Here is a 19,716-nt window from a genome sequence, read left to right on the forward strand (position 1 = left end):
AAATGAATTGGGCTTTCCCAGAAAGTCCCTTAAGAGAACACTGGTCCGGATTAAACAGGACTGGTGTGAAAACATCACCAAAGGCATTCTGTCAGGGTGTGTTTGTGAAAACATGCATAATACAACAGCAATAGCGGATACACTCTTTTTGACATGCCACTGTACTTTGCACCAGAAGGTATCATTCACATTGGTTTTATGTTACTGTCAGGGTCAGTCCTGGGCATAGGCCACCTACGTGGCTGCCTAGGGCACCATGTACTGGGAGAGGGGGGGCCAAATTGTTGTTCCAGAATTTTTGGGGGGTCAGGTGGATAGTCATTGTCTTGTGCCACCCTGTTGGCACATGGAAGAATAAATGAAATGTATATGTGGGACATGATGTGCAGCGATATCACCTCCCTGCTTTAAATACTGAGACAAGAATGCAGACAGAAATGCAAAAGGGAGACACATCAATAAATAAGCATGGAAAGAAAAATAGAGGAAAAGAGTGCAAGATTGGAAATATTGAAGGCATAAATGTCACATCGAATAAAAAAATGTTATTAAATAATAACAAAAGTCAGATGAAACTAAAACGCAGAAATATATCACTTAGTGAAAAGAAAATGTGAAAGTAAAATGATACAAAAAAAAATTCAGGCATAAAAATTAATGAGGACAGAAATTTAAAAAAATCACCAAAGAAATTGAAGTGAAAATGACCAAATAAATGTATATTTTAGTCACATTTCATAGGTTTATACATAAAATACAAATGTATTTCTGTTGTAAGATTTTTTTTTTGGCATATAAATTCATTTATTGAGTCACTTTTATATTTCTGCATTAATTTTTATTCACAGTAGTTTTGGTCCTCCATACAGTGTTGTATCCTGTCTGCAACTCTTGAGAGTTTTTTTTTAATCATGTTTTTCACAATTTTTTACAATTAGCTTGTTTTTCAGGCCAGATTGCAGCCTCTTGCGGGCCGGCTTTGGTCCACGGGCCCTATGTTTGACACTCCCGGCCTGGCCCGGCCCGGCCCGGCCCGGGACAACTCCAGCATCCCTTCGCCTCTCCACGTTTCCAAGTAGCGGCCAGCGGAGCGCTCTTCCTCCCTCTCCGCGCTCATTGGCGACACGCTACGCCCATCACCACGGAACCAGCTCCGGGGCTTTCCCCATCCGCCTGCCCCGTCGGAAGTGGTCGCCCTCCCCCCTCGCTCCATTGGCCCGTGCCCCCGTCACTCGGCCTCCCTCACGGGGAGTCCCGGTCCGCCTCTCCGGCTCTCTGTCTGCGGAGACCGCCGTCATATTGGTTGCTAGAAGCAGGAGCGACCACGGCAGAAAAAGAAGACCCCCACCATGACGAGGAACGGGCTTCTGCGGCACCGAAAGACCATTTTAGGATTTAAATTATTTGACTAGTATTTTTTAAAGACTATATATTTAAAACGATCCGGGATGGTACCGCCAGGGATCCGTTCAGCGCTTTCATCCGTCGCCGTGGTCCGTGAGGGGGATCTATGCCTGACTTCTCTTAATAGCCATTTTTTGCAGACAAAGAGCGCTGTTGAATAGGGCTTTCACAAGGAAAGCGGGTAAGATATTACCTCCAGAAACAAACCATTTATGGTCTTACATGTCACTTTTGTCTGCTCGGTACGTTTAAGCCACACAACACCGCCTGGTTTATTTGTTTTAGATTTTTATTCAGATTTTTTTCCCCCTCAAGCTAACACGCTAACCCCGCTAGCTGGTTAGTTAGCCGAAGCTAGCCGAAACGCTGGGATCTCCCATTGCGGGGAGTGCTAACAGTTAGCATTTTTGACAGCTTGTAAGCCTTCTCACGGTAAATTTAGGACCTCTTTTACCAGCTTGTAGGAAGTGGTCTGTGGTTTGATTCCTACAAGCCACCGTGGAGATAATAGGAGTTTGCATCTTTGTTCATGAATTGGAGTCCGGAGGACGATAACTGTCTGCGGCTACATTTAGCGGTGTGTCGGGAATGGTTAGCACGGCAGCTAACTTGTCTGGTAGCAGGGGGAAAGTGGGGCCTCCACAAACCCTAAAGGCCTCCCAATATTTCTACAGAGCAGCCACGATAACGTAAAACTTGTTGACATTAACGGTAAAACTCAACGGGAATTACTTCTGTTTTCTACTGAGGGTTATAACGTGAAATGCTGCACATGTACAGCTGAAATAGGAGGATTTTTGAATGTTGTATGCACAACTTTGGACCGTGATTAATGACTGGAGACACATTTCGATCTTCAAATGCATGTTGATGATAAAATCCTACTTGTGTAGAATTAAAACTAACTTATAATTATTGATGCACTCCAAATCTTGACTTGCATTGTGATTGTGTAGCCTGTAAGATGTGTGTGCAGCCTCCAAAATCTCATTTTGGCTCCAGATTTGCAAAGATCAGAATGGATCATGTGGAACTTATCAAATCTTGGAATGTTTGTTGAACTCCAATTGATTAAAGTGAGAATCACTGTGTATTATCAGTCATTTGCAGACCTTGTATGGCTTGCAGCCATTCTACATATCTTTCTGAAAGCAAGGCGCTGCAAATATCTCATTAACTGTGGTCTGGTCTGAGCAGGGAAGGCGTCCTCCCTTAATCTTGTCTTCTCTCCAGCCCTCTCTTAGATCAGTCTGATCCCAGGAGAATGGGTGTGTAAGGCTGCCGGAGAGCAGAAGTAGCCTAGTTCTGACACAGGACAGCTTAAAATGGATGTGAACTGGATTGCACTATTGGTGTGGCCATTGTTATCAATGACCGCAGTTGCAGAGTTGCTCTGGAGGACTGTTGCTCTCTTGAATTAGCTGAGCAGAGATAATTGTAGACAGAAATCCGCAATATGAGATGCCCTTGCATTGTGCGTCCTCTGTATGTGTGAGGCCCTTTTAGGTAATCATTTTGACAAATGTGAAACTACTAAGTAAGAACTTCTCTTTGAAACGTGACTGGGGCGTTTTAAAACACAGGAATGCCGACTAAAATCGAGTCATATAAGGTGCTCGAGGGTTATTGCTTGTTTTTATTGTGGATGACCACATGTAATATCAATTTAACTCTTTTTGAACACTTCTGGAGGCCTTGTGGCCTTTTAACTGTTGCCGAACTAATAGATAGGCAGTGCTTGCCATGTTCTGTGGTAGTTTTGAATGGGCCATTCTCAACGTCTACTCTTTCATTTGATAGTTAACAGTACATTCATAACAAACATATGCATCCATGCCGTTTAGTGTTAGTGAGCGTGAATGCACCGTGCATGGAAAGACATTTATCATAGTTTTGTTAATCTAGCGATATCTATTTTGTTTGTGTTGATATCGCAATAAGGATAAATATCTGTTAACTGGGATCATTCACTCATAGTATTTGTATGATTCAGAGTTTAGCGCACAGTTCATATCTTAATCTCATCACATTTTAATGAGTGATTACTTTGGGAGTATTTTGAAGAGCCTGGTCTGGTACGTGTCACTGTTTGTGTTTTTGAAATAATTAGCAGGCTAAGAGATAAAATACTGCAACCCGAATGGAAAATGCTGCCTCCTGAGATGTAGCTGATACAAGCATATCCTCACAATTCCAGTTCATCTCGGAGGGAGGGTGGCAGGGTGTGAACGCTGTGCTTTCGACTTTATATGAGCATTTTCAACTTGAAAGTATAGTTACAGAATCCAGACGAACAATAACTTGCCAGTAACTTTGCTGGATGTGAAAAAGTGTCAAAGAAGTGATCTTGAACGAAGTTCAACAATCCGAACCTGTAGTTCAAAAACAAGACACTGTGATGGATACAAAGCACTTCATTTATGGGCTTGTGCATCTTTTAGGGACCTGAAGCTTCAGACAGTGCAGATCCCTTTTATAACCCGAGGAAATCTTCCCAGAGCCTGTTCTGTGGGCACAGTGTTGGTGGTTTTATGACACAATAGGAACAATAAGAGGTGTTGCTTGCTTTGGTGACATGTGGCAGGTTTGAGTTCACAAAACTGGAGTCTAGCCAGGCCCAACTGCCTTCACACTTAACAATACTCCATTTTTTTCCTACTCTAATTACTGGCAATGGAAATGTGTCTTACTTTTTCAGGATAATTTGGTATTTAGGAAAGCTGCGTTTAAAAAGCAATGGCTTGAGCTGCACGTTCATTAAAAAAAAAAAAAAAGCTCCATCTCCCCACCAGGGCAGACGAGACAGGCTGGTGGTACGCCCGCGGGGGGGCCCCGGGATCCCACCTCAGCCGGTGTGCGCCGGCCCTGCCTTTCATCGCACCTTTCATTCACCCTCTGACTCACACGTTTGTGTTTCAAGACGGCTCGCGTGACCGTGACGGGTCGCTGCAGATCCCGTTCAGCTTGTGGTACGTGAGCCTCTCCCCACCTTGGCGCCACGACACGGTCGGGGTTCACTGAGGGGCGCCTGTCCTGGGGGGTGAGCAGAGAGCACTCGCTTTGGTAGCGGCAAGTTCCAGACGAGGGAAAGCTAGCATGAGCCACCTTAACCCTGAACTCCTCCAAGCTAAATGTTGAGCTTAGTGTTTACGTAGTATGGTGGCCTGGAGGCGTGCGAGAGAGAGAGCCTGTGTGTCCTGCTGTAATTAACACAGTGAATTGATTTTTAACAGTACACTTTCTGTTTTTGTTTTCCTTTCCTGGCCCAATGTTAACCAAATGCAAGTGGGCCTTTATTATATGTTTATTAAATTGGAAGCTTATCTGTAATCATTTCTCATCATGGTTTTTCATTTTGGTGGTTCTGACCTCTGCAAAGCTAAAAGAAATGTAATTTATCTACTGTTCAAACTGGGCTTACGCAATATATTTCTTAATTTTTGTGATACCAGTATACACAAATGCGTTTTACAAAACCCTTATCTGTGATACGTCATGTTTTCATGCCCTCTGCAGTCATGCTCTGCATGTTGGGATATTTAGACAATCAGATGGAGCTAAACTGGTCGTATTACTGTTATTCTTTCAACATTATTTCATACCTGGTGGCCACAGGCCGAAGGTTAGAAGTGAAATCAGAAAAATTACATTTAAAAAAAGCCATACCTTGCTGTTTAAATTGGTCCCAAGAAAAGACTCAAAAGACATAAGCATGATTGACCTAAGTGGTTATGTTTATCAGATCCTGCAGTGCTAATTCAGCCAGTCTTTGGTGATACATGTAATTTGTAGCACATTTATATTATACAGCCCTTGTGTTAAACTATTACATTACTTAGGATTGGCATCACTATATCGCATTTGAAGTGGGGACTTTTAATGGTGATAATCCCACAGTGAGATTCAATAAACATTGGAAATGTTGAAAAGCAAATATTTTCAATGTTTTACTATAAAACATGTATGCTCTTGTGAAAGCTGTTATTGTAGAATAAAAAATGAAACTCGGTCATGTGATGATAGCTTTGTTATGAAGCTTTGGCCACAGCTTTCTTTGAGCAAAAGTTAAGGTATGAGGTGATAAGCACAGAATTTAAAGTAGTGTGAGGGTGTATGTTGTGATGCATCCATGTAGTGAAATAATGTGAAGTGTTCACTGTTCAGATGTCTAATGAACTCCATTGCTGAGCATGCTGATGGTGCTGGAAAAACCGTGGGCGCTGCGCCTTGGGTGTTGCCGTTAGCTTGAATTAATGTCTACTTACTCAGTGGTGGACTGTGAAGTGATTTGCTTTAGATTTCTTCATTGGGCGGCTGGTTGCGACAGTGAGAGGAAGCTGATGAACAGACCAGGGTTCAACCTGGGTTATGGTTCACAAAAACCCCGCACAGAAAATAAAAAATAAACCACAGCAGATAATTCCAGCCACTTCTGGCAGTGTGTCTTCTATTGCCGGCTGTTCCAGGCGTCTACATTCACACTGGTTCTGAATATCAAATAGAGAAAACTTGTCTTCCTTTTTCCGACAAAATGAGTCAATAAGTAGGATGATTTAGGCCACAGTCTGGCACGCACACATCATGTGTATGTTTCTGAGAGACTCTGAACTTCCCTTTAGCAAATGAACTGAAGTCGTGCGCTGAAGCCCAATCTGGCTTCCTCCTGTGTATCAAAGAGTCACAGCTGACGGTGCAAATCCATGTCTTTATCAGAATTTACAGGCAGACTTCACGCTGCACGCTGGTTGACATGGTGCCAGGTAGTCGCAGGGCAGCCTGGGCAGATCCACTTAGCTTCTTGAACAGTTTAGCGGTCAACCACTGGAAATTCGACAGTAATTAGTGTTATCTTTTTATATTTTGATGCTATCAAAACCCGCATATGAAAGCTATAATTTAACTGACTGCTGAGTATGTCAGGCACAAGCACGGAGGCTCAGTATTCTCTTCATGAAAGCATAGCAGAAAACTGCATTTCATATAGCCGTTTCAGTTCTTGCTTGTGCTGTGACTTCCTGTGCAGGTTTTAAGGAAACAAAAGCTTTCTGTTGTTTCGTTGTCCGGTCCTTCTACTTGGCCTTTGCATTTATGTTGTGTATGCTGCTTATTACATGAATAGTATGTTGTTGTTGTTTTTAATCCATTAAATGTTGTTATTCAATTGTGTAAAACATTCTTTTCACAAATAAATACCAATAGAAGTTTATGGTAGCATAACATTCAAATATATCAATAGATTCCGAATCAATTAAAATGTCATGGCCAGTGCCTGCAGAAAAACTTTTTTTTGTTTGTTTTTTTAAACAAAGTGAGTTTTGTGATTTTTATATGCCTCAATGATTTTGATGAGCCTGTTTGTTTTTTTTTAATCTCAGATGGCTATTATGTAGCCATCCCACATAATTTGAGTCACTCATCTGGGCTACATGTGTTTTGTTTGCTCTAAAATTGATTAAAGGATGAAAAACTTAAAAAAAAAAAAAAAAAAAAATGAACACGGGGATGTCGAAGATTTTTTTTTTAACCAAAATGGTTGTGTGTGATGGAGGAGTACTGAGTGGTTTTGTAGCATCGAGTAGTTTACTGCAAATGGCAAAATGTGTTTGCGTATAAATCAGTGAAGTCCAGAAGCAGCAAATAAACTGTGTGTGAGGGAATCCTTGAAAGCTCTGTGCTTGGCAGGGTACCATCCAGTGTGACTGTGCTCCCTGCAACATTTGTATCACTCAAATCGTTTTCAGTGCTGCCTTTTTCAAATCCCTGTCAGATTTCAGCAGAGTGATAAATCACCTGTGTGTGTGTGTGTGTGTGTGCGCGCGTGCATACGCGCGCTGCAGTTACAGGGAAAGTTTTTGGTCAGGTCTAGACTGGCTCTGTAATACAGTACATACCAGCAGATCAGCTGTGAGCAGATCCTGGGTTCATTTATAGCCGTGGCCTTGTGTCCCTGCACGTCTGCCTGGCAACTCCTAACTTTGCTGTTCCAACTACTCCAGCTCGCCCACCTCTCAGACACTTTGGCCCCGTTACGCTCTCGCCTCGTCTAATTACAAGATGCACAGTAGCCTGGGGAATTTAAATGTGGGGCATTCTTTATGCAGCTTGTACCTGGGTGTTAAATGTTGGTGCCGTTGATGTTGTGCGAAATCTCTACCTGTGAGTTAATCAGTCTAATGTCCGTTTGTCTGCAGGTCCCAGGGGCTCCCATTGATGAAGAAAACGGGCAACATGTGGAGCAACCTGAAGAGCAGATGCCAGACACTGTTCCACAACAGCAGTTCAGGACCCAGTGAGAGCCGGGTGGAGGAAGAAACCGTCCACTGTGTGGTGGATCTCAGTCAAGCAGGTAGCTCAGGTGAGGCTCAGGCGTCAGGATCCTCCAGCCCGTCACGGAGCCTCCTACCAGTGCCAATGGTGACAGTAGGACGCCGCCATCACAACTGTGTGTCGGACAGCCCGCAGATCGTAGAGATTACGATCGACAAGGACACCGAGGATGGGCGGGGCGGGGCGGGCGGTGTGCCCCTTGCTCGGAGGGACTCCTATTCACGTCATGCTCCATGGGGGGGCAAGAAGAAACACTCATGTTCCACCAAAACCCAGAGCTCTTTGGAGGCTGACAGGCGGTCTGGGCGCTTACGAGCAAGCGGGAACCGGAGGGACAGGCGTTACGGGGTCAGCTCCATCCAGGAGATGAGCGATTCTGTATCTGGAGGACGCAGTCTGAATGCCCGTTCATTGCGCCAGCGGCTAAGTGACACAGTCGGCCTGTGCTTACCTCTGCCTGCTCGTAGGCGCTCCCGCTCTTCAAAGAACCCTGTCACTTCCAAACGAAAGATTCATCTAACGGAGCTCATGCTAGAGACCTGCCCCTTCCCAACCGGATCAGACCTCGCTCACAAGTGGCACTTGATCAAACAGCACACGGCACCGGTCAGCCCGCATTCCTCCACTGCACTTCTGGATGCTTTTGACCCAGCCTACCCCTCTCCAGAAGATGAGGAGGAACGTCTGCGTGAGCGTCGCCGACTCAGCATAGAGGAAGGTGTGGACCCACCACCTAATGCACAGATCCATACTCTGGAGGCCTCGGTGTCGGGCTCCTCTCTCTACAAACTGGGACCAAAGATGGCGCCTGGCATGGGAGAGGCCTCTGGGGAAAGCAGGGCCTCAGGAACTGGGAGTTCTGCAGGTGCCGGGCCATCGGGGGCCAGTGGACAGGTGTTGGGGGCTGCAGCTGCAGTCCAGGACTGTGACTCTGAGGAGGATTCTACCACGCTGTGTCTGCAGGCCCGGAGGCCCAAGCAGAGGCACGCTTCAGGGGACGGTCACCTGAGCCGGCAGCAGCCTGGTCCCTGGAAGGTTCACACCCAGATAGACTACATCCACTGCCTGGTGCCAGACCTGTTGCAGATTACAGCTCTGCCCTGCTACTGGGGCGTCATGGACCGCTACGAGGCCGAGTCACTGCTGGACGGGCGCCCGGAGGGCACCTTCCTGCTGCGTGACTCGGCCCAAGAGGACTACCTCTTCTCTGTCAGCTTCCGCCGTTACAACCGGTCCTTGCACGCACGCATCGAGCAGTGGAACCACAACTTCAGCTTCGACGCTCACGACCCTTGTGTTTTCCACTCTTCCACCGTCACAGGACTGTTGGAGCACTACAAGGACCCCAGCGCCTGCATGTTCTTTGAGCCGTTGCTCACAGCGCCTCTCCATCGGACTTTTCCCTTCGGCCTGCAGCATCTGGCACGAGCCGCCATCTGCCGCTGGACCACTTACGATGGTATAGGCTCTCTGCCGTTGCCGCCTGCCCTGCAGGACTTCCTCAAGGAGTATCACTATAAACAGAAAGTACGAGTCCGCTGGCTGGAGAGGGAACCGCCACTCAAGGTCAAATAGGGCGGGCTCTCCGTCGCCTGTACACACACTGCAGGAGGATTACAGAACTTTAGAAATTCCTCAATAACCAGTCTGGAGGCTGTCCTGACACAGCTTTCTTTCTGCTGGTGAGGGTGGAATTTAAATGTAACAAGCTATACAAGATTCATTCTAATCTTTGTTTTAGTTATTACTTACATCACAGAAAAATACATATGATTATATTCAGTATAACGCTGTTTGGCAAGCACATGTTTTGTGTTGAACAGGTTGTTTTGACAGGGAGGTGAGACACAAATATCACCGTTTTGTGTCTTTTCTCCCCTGCTCTGTGCTGAACGTCTGCCTGATCCCACAACGTCGCCCTGCCTGTAGCCCTGCCTGCATGCCTCCCTCTGTCCATCCCAGAACTGCTACTTTAGGCCCACAAGGCGTGTGTTGTACAACTCACTGTGCTTTCTCTTTTCTTTCCTTTTTTTTTTTCCCCCCCCTTTGGCTTGTCAAAGCACCTAGTGGATCACCTTTCCAAGAGAAGGTGTGTGTGCATGTGTGAATGTGAGTTGAGAGGGCATCTGGAGGTGCAAATGGTATATTGCAGTTGGAGCTTTTCCCATGGATAGAGCTACATAAGGCACATCGTTTTGCCATCTTGTTGCACGCATTAGAATCAGCTGAAGCCGGAGATGAGCACAGAGTCTGAGAGGGTCCATAGACTTTAAGGACAGCACATCAGGGAAATCAAGTGCTTTCTAAAGACTATAGATTAGTCTTTAAAGAACACTACTTCCTCTCTAAGCAGTAACGAGCGGTGATTTATAAATCATCTTACTTTGTCCTACATGAGCAAAATACACTTTGTCAGGTTTCTTCCAACCGTAAGGCTTTGCTTCTGAAAACACAAGGGACAGATCATCAGGAAATGTTTGAGCAATTCTTGCCATTGTTACAGATGTCAAAGCAGCCTGTCAGTCTGTCAGCAGCCACAGACAGTTCAGCTCTGCACACGCAGTTGTGCGTACGGAGGCCAGTTCAGATCTCGCTGTATTTGCAGGTTTTGATAGACTGCTGTTTTTTTTTTTTTCTCTCTCTCTCTCTATACATGCACCTTGCATGTACTATCCTTAATCTGGTGGTATAACGGATCACACTTTGATACAGATCAGATTCTCCCCCACAACGCCTGAATCCACAGACGAATGGCTGTTTTACTTCATTAGTCTGAAATTGAGTTTTAAGTGCTGCTGCAAATGCTCAAAGCAGAGTGTTCAAAGATCAGACGAAGCAGCCCATAGCATCATTACGACTGTGGACGTAAAAACCCATGAGTTAGAGCCACATCAGTTATTAAATCGCTCCATTTTGTTTTAAAATTAAAAGCCAGATAATTTTTAAAAAAGAATAAATAAATCCCATCCTCTTTTGCTGATAACACATCTGATTTGAATTGTGAGTATTGTGATCTGTTACACTGCAGCTATAAGCAGGTTGAATATATTTCATCAGCAGAATTTTCAAGATGGGTGCAGCCAACTGTTACCCTGTAGCTTTAATAATGAACCCCAACAAGTCTCTTCAGTGGAAGTGTGGGCATGTGTGACTGATCATTGAAGACAATCAGTGGAAATTCAGAATGCCATCATCATCGTCATCATCATCGTCGTCGTCTTTCAGGGTTTGCACCAGTGTGTTGTCAGCCCGGTAGTCCCATGGAAAAAAAACGTTGATTTTTATCAACCGAGGCTCCTTTCAGCCAGAATTGGGTTCATATTGCTTCAAGCCGAGGTCAATGTTTGTTGGACATCCAAAATGGATGGCTGATTTGAAGAACAGTTGGTGACTTTGTGAAACAACACCAAACTGAAGCCTTTTGTTGGCTCATGCAACAAAACTACTAGACCCAACAACATTTCTGGTGGAAACCCAGACTCTTTAAACACGGTCTGCTGACAGTAGTGGGTTTTCTTAAGAATTGGATTTCAGAGACTGGTGTATTTGTTACTATGAAGAACTACAACATCCATGTTGAAATTGTAAATTGTTGCCAGCAAATCGAGCCCCGAAAAATCTCATCATTGAGCTCTCAAAGAAACATCTCTTGAGAGCTCGGGATATATATATTTAAAAAAAAAAAAAAAAAAAATCTGGAACCCTGTCATTTCTCCTCGTGAGGATGAAATGTGGAGTGTAACCTATGTGCCTTTTTAGATGACCATTTTGTCTCATCCCATAATCGGTTCCCATCATTGGCAGTGACAGGAAGCGGCGTCGGTGCGGTCCACTCAGATGCCATGAAGCAAGACTGAAAAAAAGCTAAGAGGTGCATGAGCTGTGAGCTCACTTACTGAAGGTGCACGTTAAAGATTTCATAAGCCGATTTAGTGGTGCTATGTTGATAAAGCTGTCAGATGACTGAAAAAATTAGTTCAGTCCGTCGTCACTCACTAATGCATGCGTTCGTTCGTCTGTCTCTGTGTGGTAGCGTTAGGTTGTTTGCGGGGTCCGAAGCCAGCCGTGGTGCTGCAGCATATTTCAGTGCGAGATAACTGTGTCCAGCCCATCATACACACAGCTTCTGGTGCGTAGATCTGATGAGAGGCCAAGAAAAAGGCTCACCTCCTGATGGCGGCAGCATTTGTTCTCTTCAGTTTGTCCTAAATGTGCATTTTTATTGAGTTTCTGTTTGAGGGACATCAGCTGAACCTGTGTGCTCATGCCCTGTGGGATGGCACAGCCGGTGGAGGTGAGCAGAGAGGCTGAGTCGATCCTTTTTGACAAAATTGAGTGAAATTCAGAAAGTGTAAAAGTTTTTGAACCTCAGCCAATCACTGGAGATGTTTCAGTGACTCACGATCAAATGTCAGCCTCCTGATCTGAACATGAATCTGTGACCAAAGCTCCTGCACCACTGGGCGCAAGCTAATTGTCGAGCTCAGCAAGTAACTCACGTTCATTGTTTAATCATAGGATTTAGAATAGAAGAGTCCGTATGTACCTAATTTAAGATACGTGGGGCGCAATGGTGGAACAGTGAAACTGTCAGGTACATTGGCATCAGCTCATTTATTCTTAACAATGATCATATCTTCTTATCTGTGGCTTGATTGCGGCCATGTTCAGACATTATTAAAACATTTGAGACTCTTTTGTAAATACAAGTGCCACATCTGAGGACGTAGGCCCTTTTTTCTATTAGGTTTGTCAGCACAAAAGCTTCAGAAATGGTGCTTTGGAAAATGTTTTCCAACATAATATTTAGGATTTAAAAAAAAAAATCTGTTCTCAGTATTTTATGACCTTCATGCTCACAGCCTACATTTGGTGCTCTGTACCCTTCTTTCCAGGAAAGATAATAAAATGTCATTTGTTTGAGGATTCAGATGAGTTTTCTCTACACATGGGCTGGAAGTGTAGCATTGCCGTGTGCATCAGGCTCCGTTTCACTGCCACCTGTCTCACACAGCAGTCCCTCTGCAGGCGCTGGTCACAGGCTCACGCTAACATCCACGGAGCTCTGAGAGGGCCGCTCTTCGTTCTTCATTCAGCCTTTTGCTCCTGCCGTCAACTTCTCCATCTAGTTCCGACGGGCTGAAGCAAACTTGAAGGAGGCTCCTGAAGTTGGCGTCGGTGTGATCACAGACAGGGCAAAGGACTTTAAAGCACTTTACTTGTTTTCTACAGTGCAGTTTGCATGAATTGGGACGGCGAAACATGTAGTTAGCTTGCTCTTTTTTTTTTTTTTTAATGCAGAATATTAGACAGTGGAGCTAAGGGCACTCATATGGGTTTGGTGTCCATGATGGGGATCATTGCAATTTTTCTCAAGATTCTTCTAGAAAACATTTTACACCTGAAGTTGTCATCTTTGAAGATTAATCCTGACTGGATTCTGAATTCAGGGTTCCCCCCCCCCTCAACAAAATCTGTGAAGATTCTCTCACTTTCTTAAGCGTCTTCTTTAATTTTCTTCATTTCTTTAGATTTCATTTTAATTTTCGGAGTTTAGCCTTTTTAGCAGATGTTAATCATGTTGTGCATAAATAATAAAAGCAATTCCATAAGGAAATATGAGAGGATGCAGATACCATTGGTAAAAATGTAGTTCTGCTGGCTGATACTGATGGATAGTGAAGTGCTGTATGTGAACGCCTCCAGAGATGTAATGAAGGTGCCACCGGTGCTACTTTTCAGGAATAGGCCATCATTCATTTGGCTCAGTGGAAAATTTATTGGCATGTCTCCAAGTTTGATCCCATCTGTGTTTTTTCCTTATCGTGGAAATGGTGGCTCTTGGAGCGTAGGAGGAAAAAGGCTGCTTTTGTTGCCCCCTTTGGACACATTGCAATAAGTTTCTGTACCGCAGACACTAAGTGGCGGCGGTTTGGCTACATGCTTTATTCCAGCGATCTGATCTCCTAAAAGTGTAAAGAAAACCAGTTTCTTAAAGCCCTCAGGAGGTCGGTGGGAGGTGTGTTGCCCGTTGGGCAGGGGCTAAATCTTATGAATTGACACTATGTCTGAACCTACGACCTGAGATCAGCTTCTTTTTCGTGCTTGTTGAGCCGACTACGGTGTAAAATCGGGGCATTGCACTATACACACCCCGCCCCTTTTTAGCCCAACTCAACAGGAGACGTCCAAGTCATTGTTAGATCACCAGTATGCTGCACTACAGAGCCAACTGTTCCAAATACGTGTTGACCGCACTGTGTGTGTTTGTGTGTGTGTGTGTGTGTGTGTGTGTGTGTGTATGTGAGTGTGTGTGTTTGCTCCAGATGGCGAGACTTGGGTGTACGTCAGCCGGTTCGGTCCCGAAATGTTTCATTTGGTTTATTCCAGCACCAAAGCTGCTCCAGCGGAGAATCACACCCTCCTCGGCCGCAGCTTCGGTGTGGGAAGTCATTAGCCTTCGGATAGAGCCGAGGGTCTCGGCGATGTGGGACGTAGAGTCGAGTGTGAGGGGTGACGTGACAGTGACTCCCATGAACGACGTCTCACCGTCCCCTCTCCTGATCACCTAATTCTCAGGCAACCCCACCACCACCACCACCACCACCCCGCCCCACGCCCCACACCACGGAGAGTCCCAGTGACTCTCTCAACTCTCTCAAAGTTATTCCCCATGGGAAATATCTGTCGTTAACTGTAGCACGTTTGCCATATAACCCCATAGACTTAGACTTAAGAGAATTAAAACCCTTGTTTGTATGAGGAGTGATGGATAAATGTTAACAACTTGATGGAAACTGTGTGGAACACGCCTACATTTGCACCCATACTTTGTTTGGACACTAGCCACCAGGTATTGACACTTTGCCACGCCCCCCCTCATCCAGGGATGTGTCGTGAACACGGACCACTTTCCTGTGGGACGCTCCCCCCTCCCCCACACAGACGGAGGGGAGAGTGGGGGGTGGGCGTTAGCGCGCACGTTCTATTTTCAGCTGATGTTGTGGTTTAGCGTGACGCTAGCTAGCTGCACTATGAGAGCCTGACATCTGAATCTACGTGCGATAGGATGTTCACGGCGCGTTCTGTCCCACGAAAGAAACCGCCTCCCCCTCCCTGGACGTTTGACACCCTCACCCCCTCGCCTCGGTACGTACGACAACTAGTCTCAAGATCTTAGAAGACAACGAAAAGAGATTTATTTAAGAAATGTTTTCATGTTCCCATATATATATTTTAGAAAGCTGGGTTAAGTGCTATATGCAGGCAGAAAGAAAATGACCTATTATTTTTCATGATTACTTCTCCCGAATATGCAATGGAGTGTAGTGTAACAATGGTTGCAATCCTGTCACTTTAATGCTGTATGTGCACATTGGTTGCTGTGTGGATGTGGGTGCCGAGGCAACGGGTCTCGACAATGATGGGAACGAATGGTCGTCAGTCCTCCAGCGCCGCCGCCACCGTGTTCCCACACCGCCCCCTTCGTTCTGGCCAATCTAAATTTAGGGGAGGGGGGCAGAAGCCACCCAATATGGCCGTGGCGTTTCATTCTGCCTCCACTCCCTTCACGTTCTCCTTTTCTTTTCTTGAGCTGACAGGTAGGATGCGGAGCGTGTAAATGGCATAATCATGTTCCCATTTCACTGTCTGTTCTGTGTATCTGCTTCACCGTTTAACGAGTGAGACGGAGAGGGGGAAAATAAAAGAAACCGTTGTTTTCCAGTATAACCTGTTCATTTTTAAGAGCCGTATGATGCGACACTTGTAGCTGTCACTCTTGGTGCTTGGCTTATGCTTCATTGTCTTAATATTCCAAATAAAACTGTTAAGTGTAATCCACACTGGCCCATGATACAGTCTGGAGTGTGTTTTCTTTTCTTTGGCATTGCAGAATACGTCTGCGCGTGAGCGTAGAGTTGGTTGTTGCACACATGCTATTTTCTCACCTTTCCTGTTGATTACATAAGGTTTAAATCATAATGTGAACAACAGCTGCCCGCGAGGCACATTTTCCTTCATTCAAAGCTTCGCCCTCAAGTAACATGTTTCTGCTTGTGGTTGGTTGAAAACCTAATGAAAAGTTTTATGGGAAAAACAGTTTCAAACTGAGCGAAAGCATGCATAGATTTATATTGAAACCTTTATGAGTGACACTGCAGCCCCAAAGCGATAAATATAAATTTAGATTGCTTTATCAGTGCTACATAGAAATAGCTTGCAGTCGTGTTCATGGTCTTTTCAAGGTCATACCTCCTGCTGGTTCTTCATCTCTGGGGGCGAACTGAAGACCCTCCTTGTCAGCAGTCCCTCTTGGTCAAGTTGCTGAATTTGTGAAGCCGTCACTGTACCCCAAGCTTCAGAAATGGTTTCGTGCACTCAACCCATGCAATCCCAGAATCCTCCGTGGAGACACCGGATTCGACGGCAGCCTGGGTCCTGGAGGGTCGTCGGCGTCGAAGTCTTCCTGCTCAAACTCACCTCGCTCTTATAAGTGTCTCTGTGATCCTTTTCACCCCTTCTGAACTCGTTTACTTCTCAAAGGCTACCAGCCCCATTTTTCAGTTTTTCATGGGATTCTTGTGAAATTTACCCCTTTTAAATATTTACCCGTATTTGCATGCTCACTTTTATATCGATTTTAAATATTTAATAAACACTGAATGAAATGATCAGAATCATCATCAGAGTGTCAAATACTGAAGCATTTTCCCAGCTTTTCATGTACTTTATGTTTAGCAATGAAGACTCATCAATTGATCTCCAAACCAACCCTTTGCAAAAAGGAATTGAAGCATACTGCAAGTATACTTATTTGATACTTAACCTGAGGCAGTATGCTTGAAGTTTACTTTTTTATAAACTGTATATCCTTCATAGTGTAGTGAAGTTTACTAGACTTGCACTGAACAGTATCGAGGAAAGTCAGACTAAGTTCATCAATGCAACAACTTAGACTTATATTTTAACAATTAAACTTGTATAGTTTTACTTCGTTCTACCACAAAATACTAGCAGTGTATCTTGATCGAGTACAGAATGAGGTCAAGTCATTGATTCATGTTTACATTTAATTCAGCAGAATAAAAAGTATTTTCCATTACACAGTTAAGAACTGTTAAGAATCGTGGTGAAGATCAGAAAGTGCGGGAGTGTAAAAGTTTACAGTAAATAGTATATGTGCTCAATCTTACTGGTCCCTAAAAAGTTACACAATAAGAGAAACATCTGACCGACTTTATTAAGTTCTTGTCCCTTTTCATCAGGGTTTGGTGTTGTGTACACGACATCCTCTGTTTCAACAAGAACACATTGAGTTTTAATCATGTCAGGCCAGACAGCATTAACACTTCCTCAAATTTGAAAGTACATTGATCTATGAATCTTAACTTCTACGCCTGTCTGATTTACTAAGTTCCTCAACTAAAACAACACAGCATGTCACGTGAACAAAAAGCAGAAATCAGATGTGAACAAGTCTGTTTAAAAATAACCAAGTCATTAATTAAGCAAAGTGTACAAAATACTGAAAGTATAACCAGTAAACTCGTATAAGGTATAAAATAGTGTGGTCTATATTACTGCCGGTGGCAAATTTAAATTGGAAACCCTCTGTTCTTATTCCAATCCCTATGATTCATCTCAATAGCATCTTTTTAGATTTAGTAGAATTCTACTTAACATGCATAACAATAAACTACAACGTGGTCTATGGCAGTATATACAGTGGAAGAGTGTACCTGCATACTTAAAAATATACTTTTATAAACCTAAAATGTTCCAGTAGCGCAATGTTAGTTTGAAGTAAGCTTTCTAATACACTAAGTGCATGGTCTGTATTGTACTTACTAGCACTGATAATAAACTCCAAATGTACTACTTTTTGCTGAGGGAAAATGTATGTAATGATTCTGCAGAATACCAAGCTTCACAAACTGTGTGCTGATCCTCCACCTCGTCGAACCCTGAGCAGATTCTTTTAAATGTCGGTGTGAAGACTGATTACAGCTGGAGGTTTGTCATTTGGATCTGGAAGCCTCCTGAGGAGATGTGAAAATGTCCCAACTGTGAAATGGAGTCTTTCTGCTGGGTGGGCTCACCTCTGTGGCAGAGCTGCTGATTCAATCCTTTCCCACCCTGATAGAAGGACAGACGACGACAATGCCGCCGCATTGCACTTCCCGGCCCTCCCCGCTCTGCTGTGCCCGGCAGCAGCTATGCAGACAGACACGACTGAGCTGCATGGAACTTCACAGTTAAGTATTTGTTCATTTGAAATGTAGTATAAATAGCATGTGGGTTATCGGTTTCAAGTTAGCTACCCGAGGCTTATGAATAATTGACACTCAGGAGGAGTGTGTGTGCGTGTGTGTGTGTGTGTGTGGGGGGGGGGGGGGTTCTTGCTGCCATACAGGGCAGGAAACTTTCAGAAAGGACAAAATCTGAGTGTAACTCAAAACATAACCAATGCCTCAGCAGCAATAAGTCGAGGAATCCGGGGTCGGACGCGGGTGCAGATGATGAAGGTCTTTGTCAGTTTATCGGCAGGCCAAACCCTCCAGATTCGATCTCCGTGCAGCCGAGTCAGCTCTATGAAAGACGCCTCCTTATCAGCCCGGAGCACCGGCCTCCACCGTGCACTCCACCGCACTATCTCGCGCTGGCACGTTGAGCTGCAATGAGCAGTTGTTGTTGGCAGGAACATCAAGCGATACGTCAAGGGTGAGAAACATCACGCCGCTATCAAGATCAACTTTTTTCCTTTGGTCTGCCGTTCGTCATTGAGAATGTTGAACATGCAGCACTTTATAGTGGTGAAACACACTTATCCAGCACTTAGGGTAAATGCACTGCTTTTCTATGCAGCGTAGTCTGCGTGGCTAAATTTGATGTGGGAAAGTAGAAAATGTTCTGATGTAGCAACAGTTGCGCACCCGTTTGCTTCCTTGCCAGAAGTTTTGAGAAGATTTGATTGCACTTTTATCTACGTACGGAGCTGCAGGAGCGTGAACGATTAGCAACTCCTAGGACGGGAGGTCAACAGCTACTGTCGATCTGCCCAAAATACACAAAGTTCCCCCATCAGCACGCATCCAAAATTAACAAACATATGTGATTATTTCCAGTCCTACATCTGTCTGAAATTAATGAAATGGGGATCGTCTAATAACGAGGTTGGGTTAAAATGTCAAAGAAAATGACAAAACAGTGATTACCATCCATTGCAACAATTGAAAAAACAAAAAAAAAAAGACCTTAAAATTTACTGAATGTATTTAAAACTAACAAAAATCATTCCTAATTTTCTCCTGCAGGAAATTTCGGTTTTAAAGGACACTGCTAATGAAATACTAGCCCGAAAACGAGAGAGGCTGAGTCACTGTTTCACGATCAGGCCAGGACTCATCAGCCTGCTGCTCTGGAGCCACATGTTGCTCTTCAGCTCCTCTGTAGTGGCTCGGTGCAGATTTTACAGAATTGTGGCAATAATACTTTTTTTTTTTTTTTTTTTTTTTTTTAAGCCTCAAGCTGAAAATGCTAAATGTTGTTTTTTTTTTATGTAACAGCCTCAGTGGCTAAATGGAGTGGCTACAGCGATGATGGAGTAATTTGTTAGAAGAAACTGAATTGAAAAATACTGAATGCTAAACCGAGGTGATGTATTCACATCTACCAGGAGTAAAAAAATACTCCAGTGATTTTTTTTCCCTCTCTCTTTCTTTATGGATTCACTTTTATGCTGAAGTTTTTAAAAGCTCCTAATTTTGACATTTTTATGCTTCCGTCCATCCGTCCACTCTTTCAGCATATCCATTTCTTCTAAGGCTCCAGAAATTGTCTCTGTTCGAATCCGACACTTGTCCATCTTGAAATATGTGCGCGTTATGACAGGACAAGGGAAACGAGCAGGCTCAGAACAACCGGAATTAACTTGAAACAGAATGAAGGCATACATGATCGATGAATTATTTCATTCCACGTTAA

General features: G+C 44.3%; 1 protein-coding gene across 2 annotated transcripts; it reads left to right on the forward strand.

The window, feature by feature from the left end:
* Positions 1–1,261: 1,261 nt before the first annotated feature.
* On the forward strand, positions 1,262–18,125 carry socs5b (suppressor of cytokine signaling 5b). 2 transcript variants are annotated; one of them, XR_003932625.1, is made up of 3 exons: positions 1,262–1,585; positions 7,596–9,824; positions 18,085–18,125. XR_003932625.1 is itself a non-coding variant. In XM_030106187.1 (2 exons), the coding sequence occupies exon 2, from the start codon at positions 7,615–7,617 to the stop codon at positions 9,304–9,306; it is 1,692 nt and encodes a 563-aa protein (XP_029962047.1). In that variant the 5' UTR covers positions 1,293–1,585; positions 7,596–7,614; the 3' UTR covers positions 9,307–11,449. The 2 variants fall into 2 exon arrangements, 1 of the variants encoding a protein (XP_029962047.1); XM_030106187.1 differs by lacking the exon at positions 18,085–18,125 and having other exon boundaries at positions 1,293–1,585; positions 7,596–11,449.
* Positions 18,126–19,716: the final 1,591 nt, after the last annotated feature.

This window comes from Salarias fasciatus, chromosome 13 (assembly GCF_902148845.1).
Source record: "Salarias fasciatus chromosome 13, fSalaFa1.1, whole genome shotgun sequence".
Lineage (NCBI taxonomy): Eukaryota > Metazoa > Chordata > Actinopteri > Blenniiformes > Blenniidae > Salarias > Salarias fasciatus.

Excerpts from the sequence above, each read along its gene's own strand:
- socs5b (XM_030106187.1), top strand. The coding sequence starts at position 7,615 with ATGAAGAAAACGGGCAACATGTGGAGCAACCTGAAGAGCAGATGCCAG.